Source organism: Lepidochelys kempii, chromosome 15, assembly GCF_965140285.1.
Source record: "Lepidochelys kempii isolate rLepKem1 chromosome 15, rLepKem1.hap1, whole genome shotgun sequence".
Classification (NCBI taxonomy): domain Eukaryota; kingdom Metazoa; phylum Chordata; order Testudines; family Cheloniidae; genus Lepidochelys; species Lepidochelys kempii.
This window is the reverse complement of record NC_136394.1, coordinates 33,622,577-33,638,633: the sequence shown is the minus strand read 5'-3', so window position 1 is coordinate 33,638,633 and position 16,057 is coordinate 33,622,577. Positions and strand designations below refer to the sequence as shown.

At 46.7% G+C, this 16,057-nt stretch overlaps 1 protein-coding gene across 19 annotated transcripts in view; it reads left to right on the top strand.

Moving 5' to 3' along the window:
- The window catches only part of KREMEN1 (kringle containing transmembrane protein 1), a 150,653-nt gene that overhangs the window by 72,537 nt on the left and 62,059 nt on the right, over positions 1-16,057 (top strand). Inside the window, exons 16-17 of one of the 19 annotated variants that reach the window (XM_073312975.1) lie at positions 2,234-2,369; positions 2,738-2,826. The exons of 16 other annotated variants lie outside the window; for them this stretch is intronic. In XM_073312975.1, the coding sequence (XP_073169076.1) occupies positions 2,234-2,330 (97 nt within the window). In that variant the 3' untranslated portion in view covers positions 2,331-2,369; positions 2,738-2,826. Of the gene's footprint in view, positions 1-2,233; positions 2,370-2,737; positions 3,806-16,057 lie in introns of those variants that run through there. 2 more of the 19 variants (XM_073312980.1, XM_073312979.2) reach the window with 2 other exon arrangements.

The window sequence follows — 16,057 nt, the reverse complement described above, 5'->3', positions numbered from 1 at the left end:
ATCCAATTTCCCCATAAGAATTCATATAAATAGGGGCAGTTAGGTTCCAGGGAAATTTTTTTTGCCAGACAAAAGACTATATTTTTTATATACCTGTGTGTGTGTCTCTGTGTGTGTGTATATATACATACACACACACACACACATACAAGAAAAGTTTCTCTGTGTGTATATATTATGTGATAGACCCAGGCCAGTTGGGTACAGCAGAGTAGTAGAAGGCAGATATACTGATGACCACTGGATAAGCAGTTTTCTGTTCCCTGACTGACCAGAGCAGGGGCTGCTCCAGGCTAAGGTGGACATGACTCCAATTAACCTGCAAAGAGTCAAGTGAGGCTGTTAAGCTAATGTGAACACCTGACTCTAATTAAGGCCCCTCTGATAGTATAAAAGGGCTCACTCCAGTCAGGCTGAAGAGAGCCAGAGAAGAGGAAGTGTGTCTGAAGGAGTGGGTAGTGAAGACACCCTCAGGCCTCTGGAAAGGGAGCCCTAAGGTAAGGGTGAAGAAGGCATTAAGAAAGAAGCGGGAGAGCTGTGGGGAAGTGGCCCAGGGAAATGTAGCAACTCTGGCAGTGAAAGGTCGGCTGCCAACAGCTGCTGCCATGAGGGTCCCTGGGCTGGAACCCAGAGTAGAGGATGGGCCCGGGTTCCCCCCAACCCGCCACTACAGAAACACCTCTGGGGAGGGGAAGACAGGTCCCTCTCAGGACAGGAGGCTAAACTGTTCTGGAACAAGCCCATAGGGACAACAGAGACTGTGGGAGTTCTCTCACCAACCTGCTTGCTGGCTTATGATGAAAAGGGCTCAGTAGACTGTAGCCCTGGCCCTAGAGAGAGAAGAGCTATGTGGAGGTTCGCAGTGAGCCTCTGAGGCTAGCATGAACCACCTGGAAGCGTGGGACCCACAGGGACAAGGTCGGAGCTCTGACACAATAGATATATATATGCACACACAGAGACACACATGCAGGTATATAAAAATATAGTCTTTTGTCTAGCAAAAACAATTTCCCTGGAACCTAACCCCCCTCCCCCCATTTATATTAATTCTTATGGGGAAATTGGATACGCTTAACATAGTTTAGCTTAAAGTAGTATTTTTCAGGAACATAACTACAATGTTAAGCAAGGAGTTACTGTAATTCAGGGAAATTCTCTGGCCTGTGTTCTACACGAAGTCAGACTACATGATCATATTGGTCCCTTCTGGCCTCAATCTATAAAACTCTCAATAAAATCACAAGAATTAGCAAAACTGAGACAACCAATAATTCTGTTTTATATCTTTCCCTTAACAGGAAGGGACTCAGATTTTATTTAAACAAAGTATTTAAATGGTCCCAATATTCCCTAAATCTGTTTAATCTCCTGCTCGCTCACGTGCACACTCTCTCTCCACTGACCGATGAGGTGCTCATCTCCCAATCTATACTCTCCCAGAGAGAATCAAAGTCTCAGCAATTTTTTCATGCACTCCTCTGCTTTCTAAAACTTAGGCTATGTCTACACTACAGCGGTGCAGCTGCACTAATGCAGTTGTGCCTCTGAGGCTTCTGGTGAAGGTGCTCTAAACTGATGGGAAAGAGCTCTCCTGTCGTCTTAATAGCTCCTGCCTCCATGAGAGGCAGGAGAAGCTCTCCTGCCGACAGAGTGCTGTCCACACTGGCACTTTGGTCGGTATAACTTATGTTGCTCAGGAATGTGGGTTGTTTAAACCCCTGAGTGACGTAAATTATACTGAAGTAATTTGTAGTGTAGCAATAGCCTTAGATTATCCAGTCAGGGAACAGAAATAACACCATGTGACCTGCAGACCAATGCCACAGTTCTAAGCAAATGATGAATCACAAATTTCAATGCAAAAAGTTGTCATACACTGAAAAGCCTTTTTTCATAAAAGCTGAACAATTGCAAATAACAAACAAACTAATAAAGAATCTAGTTTCCTTGCAAATGGAGAGGGAGCTACATTTCCTGAATAGGTTATTTATTGTGAATTATTTGCGCAGCTCTAGTATTGGTAATGTGTAACGGGGATGAATGACTATCCTTCAGTGGGCTATGCATTGAAATTAAACACCATCAGGAGTTCTTCTAAAATTGATACAGAATGTTACATTTCCATCTAATTCAGTTCTGTTGCCAAGGTGCTTAACTTTTTTTTTTTTTTATGGCTCTTTAACACTCGCCTCCAACATTAGTTTCATCTGCTATTTTGTCTTTTTTCCAGACAAAATAATTGGAATCAAAAACTCAACCAAAATCCTGGGATTTCAGCTACATCAGAACAAGAATTAGTGCAGCTTCAGAGGATAGGAAGTTTGTAATCAGAGTACAACCGAAGCACAGAAAGACAACTGTCTGCAGTAAGCATAGTTTTCTCCACACCAACCTAGAATATAACTTTTGCCATGGAAGATTTATGCTGTATTCTAATGGTCAGTTTCTGCCTTCATTTACATCTTGGCTGAGATGCCAGAGAGAGGAATAAGTGGTGCAGATTTGGCCTTTTGTATGTCAGGTGCAAGGAATAATGCTTCTAGGCATCGGCCTCAATTTGTGGTTTGGCTTCCTATTTCAGTCATCTTTCTCTAAGTAGAAACATGAGGTTAAGAAAGCTAGAGCCATTCTGTTCTTGGACCTTCTCGGAAAGTTACTTTGCTTTCTTAAACTTGTTTAACTTCTAGTATTTGGGGACTTTCACATGCATTCTTCTTTTTTCTTCTTCTTTTAGGCTGTTACTGGAATAGGAGAGAAATGAGAGCAGTCCTTGCTGCCTGTTTTCACACATTGTACCAGAGAAGCAGCCCCCTCAGACATACCTCTCCCTTTACAGACTGACCCTCAGCCAAGCCACCATGCTGTATGGACAATAACATCCCTCCCTTTCTCCTTGATCATTTTAACTTCAACCACAAGCTCTTTTTACAGTAAGATTGTAACATGAAAAAGTAGTCCAACCTGAAATAGCCTTTCATGTCTTGGGTTTCCCTTTCTCATCTAGGTGAAGCAGTATGTTGCTTTCCCTTCACTTAAGATTCAGTTCTTAAAAATAATGTCACTGCTGTTTCGTTTTAAAGGAATAAATCCGTGGCTTTTTACTCTCCCCTAATGCCAGTGCTTCTTCCAACAATTAGATGATCAGATAGTATGTTGATGGGAGACATATATGGATGGATTCAAATACTGTTTGTCCCTGTTGTGCTTGTACAGCTCTTTTATATCTGCAAACTTCCACTGAAGGTAAAGGAAGATTTGCCTATATAAGAACATTCAGCTAGAAAGGATTACAGTTCTTAATATGGCTATCCAGGATGCTTTTGCTGGTCCCAATTTGTATAATCCCTAAATGGTACATGAAATGAAGCACTGATCTCTTTAAAAAGGATTGTAATTCTTTGTCTTAGACTTCCCTTCCTGTGGCACACTTGCATATGAACCACCCCACCAGTGTATTTGTAACTGAAATGGGACACCCTACTCTCACCCCTCACATTGAAAGATGACGACAAGAACATTTTCTCCCTGGATTCTTAATCAATACCTTTAATTGTAATTTCTGTCTTTTATAATTGCAATAGATAATGTTTGTGATTAGTTAAGGACTCCACTTTGCACTGACATTTAATTGTGTCCCAGTATGTCTTATTATCTTCATTAGAAAGTGATTTCTGAATTACTATCATGTATAGATTTTTTTTCAAAGAAAAGCCTCCAGGTGCCTCTGCACAAGTCCCTCTCAGCGTGCAGAGTCCATTCTGTCAAATGCAATTCCTTTCAATAAATCAGACATAATCATTAACCTTTGCAGTTTCCAATCAGAAAAATCTTTGCCTCACATATTGGGTAGAAAGCCAGGGTTGCTACAGACAGAAAGGTGACTGTGTAGAGGTGATTCTAGCTGAGCTGGAACACCGTTTATACCATAATGGGAACGGAGCCCCAGTGAAATAAGACAGACTGTTTATAGTTTACTGTAGACTAAGTTATAGTTTAATCTATGATTTCATAATACATATGAAAAATGAATTAAATCACAACAAAAAAAGTGGGACAAATTCTAGCTGGAAAAGTCCACTATGGCTAGATGTGCAGTCTGGTCTTATTTAATAACTAGCCGACAAAGGGGTAAGACGATCCAGTGGCCGGAAAATGAAGCTTGACAAATTCAGACTAGAAATATGTGGCAATGAACAGTTGACCTAGAGGTGTGGCTGATTCTCCATCACTTTAAGTCTTTAAATTGAGAATGGATGTCTCTTTAAAAGATACACTCATGCCTTTACAAATACAGCCCAAAATTGTGTGTGTGTGTGTGTGTGTGTGTGTGTGTGTGTGTGTGTGTGTATATATATATATATATATATATATATATATATATATATACACACACATGTATGTATTGTGATAGACCCAGGCCATTTGGGTACAGCAGAATAGTAGAAGGCAGATATACTGGCCACTGGATAAGCAGTTTTCTGTTCCCTGACTGACCAGAGCGGGGGCTGCTCCAGGCTAGGATGGACACATGACTCCAATTAGCCTGCAAAGGGTCAGGTGAGGCCATTAAGCTAATGTGAACACCTGACTCTAATTAAGGCCCCTCTGATACTGTAAAAGAGCTCACTCCAGTCAGGCCGGGGAAAGGAAAAGGGAGCCAGAGGAAAGGAAGTGCAGCTGAAGGGCTGGGTAATGAAGACACCCTCAAGCCACTGGAAGTGTTGCACGCTCATAGTGCTTGTATAAGGGGCCCCACCGAGCCTCTACTCCTCAGTTCCTTCTTATCACCCATGGCAGCTGTTGGAGCTTCCCCACCTTTGCCTTGGCAAAGTGTGTTAGTGGTTTCCTAATTGAGAATTCTGTAAATAGTTTTATTAGTTAGTATAGTGTGTTAAGTGTAGATAGTTTAGAGTAGTAGCTAGGACTTCTCTCTGTGTCTGGAGAGTGAGTCCGTCTCTCCCCGGTACTGTGGCATGCCTCAGTTACTGTGGTTTAAGCAGTGCTCTTCCTGTGCAAAGCCTATGCCAACCAGTGACCTGCACTTGAGTTGTCTTAAGTGTTTGGGTGAGGGGCACAGGAAAGATCGATGCGAGATCTGCCGTGATTTTAAACTGTGGATGCCAAAGGATCGGACAGCAAGACTAAAAGTCCTCCTCATGGAGGCAGCACTGAGGCCTGCCTTGGAGTTGAGATCTGACTTGGCACCGAATACGTCCACATCTGTCCAGAGCCCACCACCCGCCTCTAAGAGCTCACAGCACCGCTCTTCCTCACCGGTGCCAAAGAAGAGGCACATAGGATATCAGGAGAAGACAAGTTCCCTGGCACCAAGAACGGACAAACGGGAGGATAGGGATAGAGAGAGACCCATGCAGAGCCGCTCTCCCTCGCTGGCACCACGGCAGCCTCCGGCATTACCACCAGAGCCACAAATGCCCAGAGGTGAGGTGCTACCCCTCGCCTGGCACTAGATGGATGACTTTGCAGTACCATCAACCCAGGAGGTGTATGCTTCTGCTAAAGACTTGATGACTCTGCCAGTACCGAGCCCTGCTAAGGCGCCTGAAGCGGCACCACCTGCGCCGCCTAGCGGCACCAAACCCACTACTTTCAGGCCAACCTCAAGACTGGCCTCTAGGGGAAAGACTCTGTTTATTACCTCACCAGAGATGTCCCCGTGGCACCGGTCCCTGGCGCTGGGTGGATCGTTACCACCATAGTCACCTCAGTCATCCAGCTCTCCCTCGTCTTCAGGATCAGATTTGGGGTCCGACATCTCAAGGCACCAGCACCGTCGCCACTCCCCACACCCATCTGACGTCGGGAGTCCCAGCAGCCATGATGCCTCAAGGCGCCTGGTCCATGAGTCCCAGCATCATTCCAATGGCCCTTTTGGAACCCCTGGGGGTTTCCCCCAGGTCAAAGTACCAGTTCGAGGTGCTCCTATTCAGCGTGGTCAGAGATGAAAGCAATGCTGGGGATGCACCGATATACTCCTGAGCCGAGCTCCAGGGTCAACGCTGGACCCAGTCCCAGTACCGGTCCCAGCACTGAATCCCCAACACGTCCCAGTACTGAGGCAGATGCCTGTACTGGTACTGGCCAGCAAGTGCACACTGGCCAGGAGGAGATTCCCTTGGACACTAGTACAGTATATCCCTCCTCCTCGTCCTCACTGGAGGACGAAATTAATGCTTAAAGGGTCTTCTCCTCCCCAGGATCACCTGAGAGTCTACCAGGACTTACTTAAGCAGGTGGCATCTAATTTGGTTCTCCAGGCAGAGGTTGTTAGGGAACCGTCTGTTGGCTTCCTGGACATTCTGATGGCCGCAGCCCCAGCAAGGGTCGCTCTCCCCTTGCACAACTCCATTATAGGCCCAATAAAGACCCCTGGCAAAACCTAGCATCCATCCCTCCCACGGTCAAGAGAACTGAGAGAAAATACTTTGTGCCAGCCTAGGAATGGGAGTTTCTATTTTCCCACCCCATGCCTGGGTCTTTCATCATAGCAGCTGCTAACAAGAAGGACCGTCAAGGCAACACGGAATCAACTCCAAAGCCAAAGGAGCCTAAAAAGATGGACCTTCTGTGAAGGAAGGCCTGTGCTACAGGAGGACTCAAACTTAGTCATCCCTTCCCACATGTTATAGTCATAGCGACCCAGCAATGCCTGTTGGGCCGCTATGCGCAAGTTGAAGGACAAACTTCCACAGGAGAACCAGCAGGAGTTCTCAGGCCTGATGGAAGAAGGCAAGACCATTCCCAGAGCCACCTTACAGGCAGCCCACATCAGTCACTATGCGCAGGAGCTCATGGCGGCATGTCTATTCGACATTGGTGAGGCCTCATCTGGAGTACTGTGTCTAGTTTTGGGCCCCACACTACAAGAAGGATGTGGATAAATTGGAGAGAGTCCAGCGAAGGGCAACAAACATGATTAGGGGTCTAGAACACATGACTTATAAGGAGAGGCTGAGGGAGCTGGGATTGTTTAGCCTGCAGAAGAGAAGAATGAAGGGGGATTTGATAGCTGCTTTCAACTACCTGAAAGGGGGTTCCAAAGAGGATGGCTCTAGACTGTTCTCAATGGTAGCAGATGACAGAACGAGGAATAATGGTCTCAAGTTGCAGTGGGGGAGGTTTAGATTGGATATTAGGAAAAACTTTTTCACTAAGAGGGTGGTGAAACACTGGAATGCGTTACCTAGGGAGGTGGTAGAATCTCCTTCCTTAGAGGTTTTTAAGGTCAGGCTTGACAAAGCCCTGGCTGGGATGATTTAACTGGGAATTGGTCCTGCTTCGAGCAGGGGGTTGGACTAGATGACCTTCAGGGGTCCCTTCCAACCCTGATATTCTATGATTCTATGATCAGGGTTTCCACAAGAAGTCCAGCAAGCAGTGCAAGACCTGCCAATCAAGGGGCCCTTTTTTTTTTTTTTTTTTTTAAACAAACCGATGCTAGGCTCCACGATGTTAAGGATACCAAAGCAACTCTGAAGTCCCTGGGTTTGCAATCCCAGTCTCAACCCAGGAGATCATATAGGCCTTATCAGTTTGGCTACTTCTATCCTCACCAGAGATACAACCAGAGGAGACGAAGGAATAGAGACTGTGGGTGCAGGCCATATCCACCTTCCTGCTTCTCAGTGCAGCCCTCTCAACTGGCCCCTTGTCATCTGGGTACCTCAAAGCACTCATTTTGATGGGTTTTTCGAGGCCAGCATATGAATCCCACTCTCTCACGATCCAGTTACCCCGATTTTTTCCAACCATCTTTTCCACTTCCTCGAGGCCTGGAAAAGGGTCACTTCCAACCACTGGGTCTTAAACACAGTGGAGGTCACCTCCACCCCACCCTCCCACCCCCTTTCTCCATCCCTCTTCAGGAACCCTTCTCATTGAACTTCCTGCTATAGCAGAAGCTTATCCCTTCTCAGTCTGGGGGCTGTGGAAGAGGTTCCACCATCTCTAAGAGGGTTCTACTTCTGTTATTTTCTGATACCCAAGGCCAAGGGGGGTCTCAGGCCCATCCTAGACCTGTGCCACCTCAACCGATTTCTCAAAAAGCTGAGGTTCCGCATGGTCTCCTTGGGTTCCATTATCCTGTCTCTGGATCCAGGGGATTGGTATGCTGCCCTCGACTTAAAGGACACATTTTCATATATCAATTTTCCATGGCTACAGAAAATATTTGAGATTCATGGTGAACCAGGGCCATTACCAATTTGTAGCGCTGCTATTTGGCCTTTCGGTGACCCTGAGAGTCTTCACCAAATGTATGTGGGTGGTAACAGCCATTCTAAGAAGAGAAGGAGTCCATGTATTCTTGTACCTCGACGACAACTGCCTAATCCAGGGCAAATTTCAAGAGCAAGTGAAGTTGGACATTGCCAGCTGGGAGTCAAGGACTGCCCCGATGAACTCTATTATCTGAGTGGGGACTAGTGTCGAATTCTGCATGTGGTAAGAAGGCCCAACTACTGGAAGGTTGTTTGGATGATGGCAAAGGCCCTCTTCCCAGAGGATCCCTTCTGAGCAATCTCAGAGCTAGTCCACTACATGTAGGCCCATCCCATCACGACTGACCTGCTTGAGTCTTCTTGGCCACATCATGCATGTATGTGGTGCATCACGCGAGGCTGAGACTCAGACCTCTCCAAGGCCTGCTAGCCACCCTCCCTCCAGGTACCCCCTACACAGGGTGGTTATGCTGCCCTCACACATCCTCAGCTCCCTATCATGGTGGCTAGACTGTAAGGTGGACTGTGAAGGGATTCCCTTCACAAAATCTCAACCATCTGTGCACCTGGTCTCCGACACTTCAGTGCTGGGTAAGAGAGCCCTTTTCGGGGTGCTCAAGATTCAAGGGCATTGGTCCACAGTGGAGCTAGCTCTCCACATCAGTGTCGGAGAGCTCAGAGCAGTCAGTCTCATATGCCAAGAGTTTCTGCGTCATATTGCGAACACGACAGTATCAGTCCTCACGGACAATAGGTCAGCCATGTATTATATCCACAGACAGGGAGGAGCCCATTCTTCCCCTCTGTGTTGGGAAGCAGTTTGCCTATGGGAGTTCTGCATCACATGTTCTATTACAATTGAGACTCCATTTCTACTGGGGGTGCTGAATCAGTTTGCAGACCGCCTCAGCAGATCCTTCTGCACTCACAATGAGTGGTCCTATGTAGAGATGTTGCACTGAGCATCTTCCGCATGTGGGCTTTCCCCACCTAGATCTCTTTGCCACATGTTCCAACAGAAAGTGCCAGCAGATTTGCTCTCTGAGGGGCCACAGTCCAGGCTCGATGACAGGCATGTTTCTGCTGAACTGATCGCATCACCTGCTCTATGCCTTTTTGCCCATTTCACTGGTGCACAAGGTGCTGACAAAAGATTGAGCAGGACTGAGCTCGGGTCATGCTGATAGCTCCAGCATGGCTCAGGCAATATTGGTACACCTCACTTGTTCATTTCTCTCACGAGACCCCAATTGAGCTGCCTCTGTACCCAGCCCTGATCTCGCAGGACAACAGTCGGTTGCTCCATCTGAACCTCAGCTCTCTTCATCTGACAGCATGGTATCTTTGTGGCTGAATCCTGATGAGCAAGCTTGTTCGGAGCAGGTCCAGAAAATTCTCCTGGGCAGAAGGAAGGCTTCCACAGGGTCCACTTACTGTGCAAAGTGGAAAATTTTTTCCATCTGGTCATGGGGTTCCACCGATGCATTCTTCGATTCAACTCATTTTGGACTACCTCCTGTCTTTGAAGAAACAGGGCTTAGCCCTTTCCTCCATTAAGGTCCACCTGGCGGCCATTTCAGTATTCCACCCGAAGATTGAGAATAGATCAGTGTTCTCACATGAAATGGTAGTTTGCTTCCTCAAAGGTCCTGAGAGGGCATTTCCGTCAAGTGGGGGAACTGCTCCCCCCACAGGATTTGAACCTCGTCCTCTCAAAACTGTCAGGATCACCGTTTGAACTCATGGCAATGTTCTCGTTCCTACATCTTGCATGGAAAACAGCCTTTCTAGTGGCAATTACTTTAGCCAGAAGGGTCTCAAAACTCTGAGCCCTTATGGCAGAGCCACCCTATACAGTTTTCTTTAAGGATGAGGTACAGCTGCGGCCACACCCTAAATTCCTTCCGAAGGTTGTGTCCCAATTCCACTACAAACAACCAATCTTTTGGCCACTCTTTTACCCTAAGCCTCATGAAACTAGGGAGGAGATGCTCCTACATTCCATGGACATCAGGCAGACTCTGGCTTTTTATACTGAAACAACCAGACTGTTCCATAGGTCACCACAGCTCTTTGTAGCAATAGTGGACAGAATGAAAGGGCTTCCCATCTCCGCCCAGAGGATTTCGTCCTGGATCACTTCTTGCATACAAGCATGCTACGACCTCACGGGCATTCCCCCTCCGCCAAGAGTGACTGCCCACTATACAAGGGCCCAAACCCCCTTCTTAGCTCAAGTTCCAATCCAGGACGTATGTAGAGCAGCAACCTGGTCATCAATGCACATGTTCACTTCACACTATGCTATCACACAAAAGGCCAGAGACGACGCCCACTTTGGCCAAGTGGTTCTACAGGCGGCTTGTCCTTGAACCCAGCCCACCTCTGCTAGTACTGCTTGCGAGTCACCTAAGTTGGAATGGACATGTGCAAGCACTCAAAGAAGAAGAAAAAATGGTTACCTACCTCTCATAACTGTTGTTCTTCAAGATGTGTTGCACATGTCTGTTCCAAAACCCACCCACCAGCCCCACTCTCAAAGTGGTTGGTAAGAAGGAACTGAGGAGTAGAGTCTTGGCAGGGCCCCTTATACCAACACTATGAGCACATGACACCAGAGATGCCAGAGCCGAGCTGACTGATACCACTAGGGTGAAAATCTCTGATAGCTGTGCTCAGGGCACTCGCACACCTAAGCAGGAATGGACATGTTCGAAAAAATCTCAAAAAACAACAGTTATGAGAGATAGGTAACCAGTTTTTCTTGTGTCTTGCTTGCAGTATTCCTGCTAATACATCCCAGAATGCTGTTTGCCTTTATTTCTTTTTTTTGCAACAGTGTTACACTGTTGATTCCTATTTAGTTTGTGATCCACTATGACCCCCAGATTCCTTTCTGCAGTACTCCTTCCTAGGCAGTCATTTCCCATTTGGTATGTATGCAACTGATTGTTCCTTCATAAGTGGAATACTTTTGCATTTGTCCTTATTGAATTTCATCCTATTTACTTCAGGCCATTTCTCTAGTTTGTCCAGATAATTTTGAATTTTAATCCTATCCTCCAAAGCACTTGCAACCCCTCCCAGCTCAGTATCATCCACAAACTGTATAAGTGTACTGTCTATGCCTTTATCAAATCATTGATGAAGATACTGAACAGAACCAGACCCAGAAGTGATCCTTGTGGGACTCCACTTGATATGCCCTTCCTGCTTGAATGTAAACCACTGATAACTACTCTCTGGGAATGGTTTTCCAGCCAGTTATGCACCCACCTTTATAGTAGCTCCATCTAGGTTGCATTTCCCTAGTTTGTTTATGAGAAAGTCATGTGAGACAGTATCAAAAGCCTTCCTAAAGTCAAGATATACCACGTCTACCGCTTCTCTCCTATCCACAAGGCTTGTTACCCTGTCAAAGAAAGCTATGTCACATTGCAAACCCATAAACAATTAGCTGCTGGCTGTCACCCGTAAGTCTCTTTCTGAATTATTGTCTTGCATTTCTATCAGTCAGAAATGAATTATTTTTACCTAGATCTCTTAGCTGTATTATTATAAGTTCAATCTCCTTGTTATTTTTTGCCCATGTTTGCCACTCCCTTGTATTATTTCTCCATCCTAGTTAGTATTTAGAAATCCTCCCAGTTCAGTATCATTTGCCAGCTTAATTCATGTAGTGTTTCCCATAGTTTTAAAAGATTAACCTTACTCCAGACAACATTAGGAGGCCAGCTAGGGTGACCAGACAGCAAATGTGAAAAATTGGGACAGGAGGTGGGGGGTAATAGGAGCTTATATAAGAAAAAGACCCAAAAATCAGGACTGTCCCTATAAAATCAGGACATCTGGTCACCCTAAGGCCAGCATGGGGAAAATCTATTGCCATTGTTCTGCATCCCTGTAGCTTTGAAGCACCTTTGGGGTATTAGGGGCTAATCATCAAAGGTAATCTCTCTTCATATTGTTTGTGTGCTGCTGCAGCTCTAACCCATGAGGCCTATTCTTTATTATTGGTGTATATTACCAATAGTTGTAGAATGCTATAATCAATCCTTAGATACTTCTGTGATGGGCACTTGAAAAATACCTAAAATAGAATAATGGATATCCCCCAAAGTCATCTCTTAGCCACCCAATACAGATAAAATCCTTTTAATTTTTCTGCATGAGTCAGTTCTTCCAGCATCTTGATCATTTCTGTTCGCCTGATCTGAATTCCCTGCAATTTGTCTGGATCTCTCTGATAATTATAGAAATTGAGAGCTGGAAGGGACCTCAAGATAATAATGTGGTGCCCCAAACTGAACACAATATTTCAGGACTAAAGTATTTACTTGGTCCTTACTCAAGTTAAATTTCCCTAAGTGCAATAAGTATTTCACATATTGAAATAAGCCTGGTCGGGGAATCAAAAGGGGAAATGGTTCCATGATACAATAGGGTCCAGAAGATCAAGTTTAGAACTGACTTACTCTTTAGTTGAATGTATAATGCTCCAAAGATATATATTAACCCCCTTACACACACTTCTCACCCCCTTACGGCTCCCCAAGGACTCCTGCCCCATCCAATCCCCTGTCCCCTGACGGCCCCCCCGGGACTCCTACCCCATCCACCACCCCCTGCTCCCTGTCCCCCGACCACCCCCGGACCTCCCACCCCTGACTGCCCCCTGCCGCCCCATCCAACCCCCCCCTCATTCCTGACGCCCCCCCGGAACCCCTGCCCCTGGCTGCCCCATCCAACCCCCTCCTTCCTGACTGCCCCCTGGGACCCCTGCCCCCATCCAACACCCCTGTTCCCCGCCCTCTGACCGACCCGACCCCTACCCACACCCCTAGCCCCTGACCACTCCCCGAACTCTTCTGCCCTCTATCCAACCCCCCCCTGCTCCCTGCCCCCTTACCACGCTGCCTGGAGCACCGGTGGCTGGCGGCGTTAAAGCCGCGCCGTCCAAAGCACCGGGTCAGGCTGCGGCTCTGCAACTGCGCTGACCAGCAGCCCAGAGTATTGCGCCGGCCTCGCGGCGCTCCGAGGCTGTGGGGGCAGGAGAACGATAGGGGAGGGGCTGGGCAGGAGGGTCCCACGGGCTATAGTTTGCCCACCTCCGCTCTAGAGCAATCTATGGGCTGGGCTGATAGTGTCTTTCCAGTATCTGGCAGATGTAATCATTTTTCTCTTTCAATTTATTGTGTGCTACTAAATTTTTTTTAGCAGCCCATAATCTTGTTCTGTTATGGAAAGGAGCATTTTCTTGTTTATCTTCAGCCATACTGTTAGCAACAACCCAGTGCTCTCCAAATAGGATTTAAAACCTTTGCTTCCTTCCATATCTGTAACTCTGCCTGTATGGGACATTTTGTTGCTGGGCTTTTCTTTCAGTGGCATTAATGTGTATATCTGACCCCTGCAAGTCCTCTATCTTTTCAGAAATGTGAAACTTTTGGATTTAATGGAAAGACATACCTTCAGTTGGGCTGCTGACAAGCTAGTATGATTTCATTCTCCAGACACACGCTCCTTCTTGTAAAGGATTCTGAATAGTCTAGTTCAACAAGCATTTTCCTGTACCAGGAATTATTATAATTAGAACTACTGCTAGAGGGCATTCAAAACACTGCACATATTGCTGTGTTACATACAAAAGGTGTGCGTGTTTAGGGGGCAATAGATCAGCAGAGAGTGTGTGGAATCGTAGCAGGTGGGTGTATGTTTAAATTAGTATGGAGTTAAGCAGCTGAATTTTTGTCAGTAAAAAGAGGCTTTGTCTGTACTTATTCCCATCATCTTGTGGGAAAATACCATGTGCTTTGTGTCAAACTCTCTCTGAACTCAACTGAAATTTCACTTGGCTCGAGGGAGCAAACACAGGAGCTCAGGTGTCGCTGACAGCTGGAAAGCAGAGAACTATCGGGTTTCAAAGGAACAACGAGGACGTTCGGATAATCTGATGGCTGTGCATTTCTAACCTTAGTGAATTGCCTAGTGAAACCGAATCAATAACAGATCCTGAGAGGATAAAGAGAGGTAAAAGAAGGAAGATTTGTGGAATACGGTAAATGATTAATTTAGGATTTTTAACACTGAAAAGAGGCGACAGAAGCTCACTGTTGCGCTAATGGGAAAGGAGAGGAGGCTTGTCTGAGCTAGAAATTATGTCCATCTCTATGAAACCTTCCTTATGCCCTTAGGGAATCTTAGTCCCAGCTTCCAGCTTGTTCCGAACGGGAGGAAATAAGGCGGATCAGGCCGGGCCAAGGGGCTGCAGCAGGTTGGGGTATTGGTTTTCTGTTCTTTCCTGTCACATGGCCCGTAATTGGATCCCTCGCTCTGCTGGGGGCTGCAGTTGTAGAGCAGATGCTGTAGGGTGTCTCGCTATCGCTGTATTTCCCCTTCTCTGCACCCCAGCACAGAAGCACCCGAGGCAGGAGGCTTCGTTCCCCGCTGTGCTGGATGAAGGAGCCAAGCCGGGACCTGCTGCCTGCCCTCGCCCATGGAGCGTCCCGCAGCCACCGTGGCACTCGCCCTCTCGCGACTGGCGCTGACTTTCTGCTTTGAGCGGCTCTATTCCGGTGAGTGACGTTTGGCTGCGCCCAGAATGTCTCGCACGGACTGGGAGCAGCCGAGGGACCGGGCTCTTTCACTCGGCGGCTCGGGAAAAGTCGCTGTTGTAAAGCTGGACCTGGCTGGCTGGTCTAGCTCACCCAGCGGCTCCGGAGGTGACTTTGCCCCTTTGGGTCGGGGCGCTCTGTATCTGCACCCAGGATGCGCTCAACTGCAGGATCCCGAAGCTATTCCCCCCCCCCCCCGACTTGATACAAAGCTCGGACTAATTTGTTTGCAGCTGGGAGGTATTTTTTCATGGCTATTCGCTGCACCTGGCTGATTGCAAACCCTCTTGCATTGAGTGTGGGGATTTTGTAAGGAATCGGTCCGAGACAGGAGAGTCTGTGTGGTGTATATACAGAGAGAGACAGAAATGAGAGATACTGAAACTGCTGCATTTGGCTCTGAGGCTGAAGACATGTTAAGTGAGCAAACGAAAGCAACATGAGTTGTCTCCCAACTCCGCACAGCGGGGGGTACCTGTAGGGAATGAGGAGCATGCTGAGCGGTAGAAGCAGTTAATCCCTAGGAAATGAGACAAATGACATTAATTTAGGGCTGCGTCAAACCAGCAGAGCCAGCCTTTGGGAGGCACCAGGCTTTCCTCTTCCTGAAGAGTGACGGTTGAATTTTCTGTTTCTGTAAATGCTTTGTTGTGTTCAGGTTCTTAATCCCACCCACCGCTCTGACATCACTATAGCCTCAGCATTTACTACTTAGTTCTTTATTGTGACACTAAGAATTAGCCAAAACATTTGTAATTTCATTGACATCAATAAGTGAAGTGTAAATGTTTTAAATATCTTTAAATCTACTTGCTTATGGCGGTCAAGGGGTGAGCAAGCCTTTACGCAGCTCCAGCTACAGGATCCCAACAACTCAGCCTGTGGATGTTTTCTGGGATTCTCCATCGAGAAGGCTTTGTATGCCGTAGACTTCCCTTCAGGTTATACTCCTACACTTATGTCACTATATAACTTCTTTACAGCTGGGCTTCAATTGGGGAAGGTGTTATAGGTGATTATGTGAGGCTGGGGAATTATGGATGCTTTTACCAGACTCCCCTCTTATTTGGGTTGGTTGGGAAAGCCTGCCTGTGAGCAGAGGGAGAGATGTTTATGTTTAGAGAAATAATTGGTGCCACCTCTTTTTCTTACAGTCTGGGTCCTGCTGCACAGACAGAGACTGAGGTGTGTCACCCAACC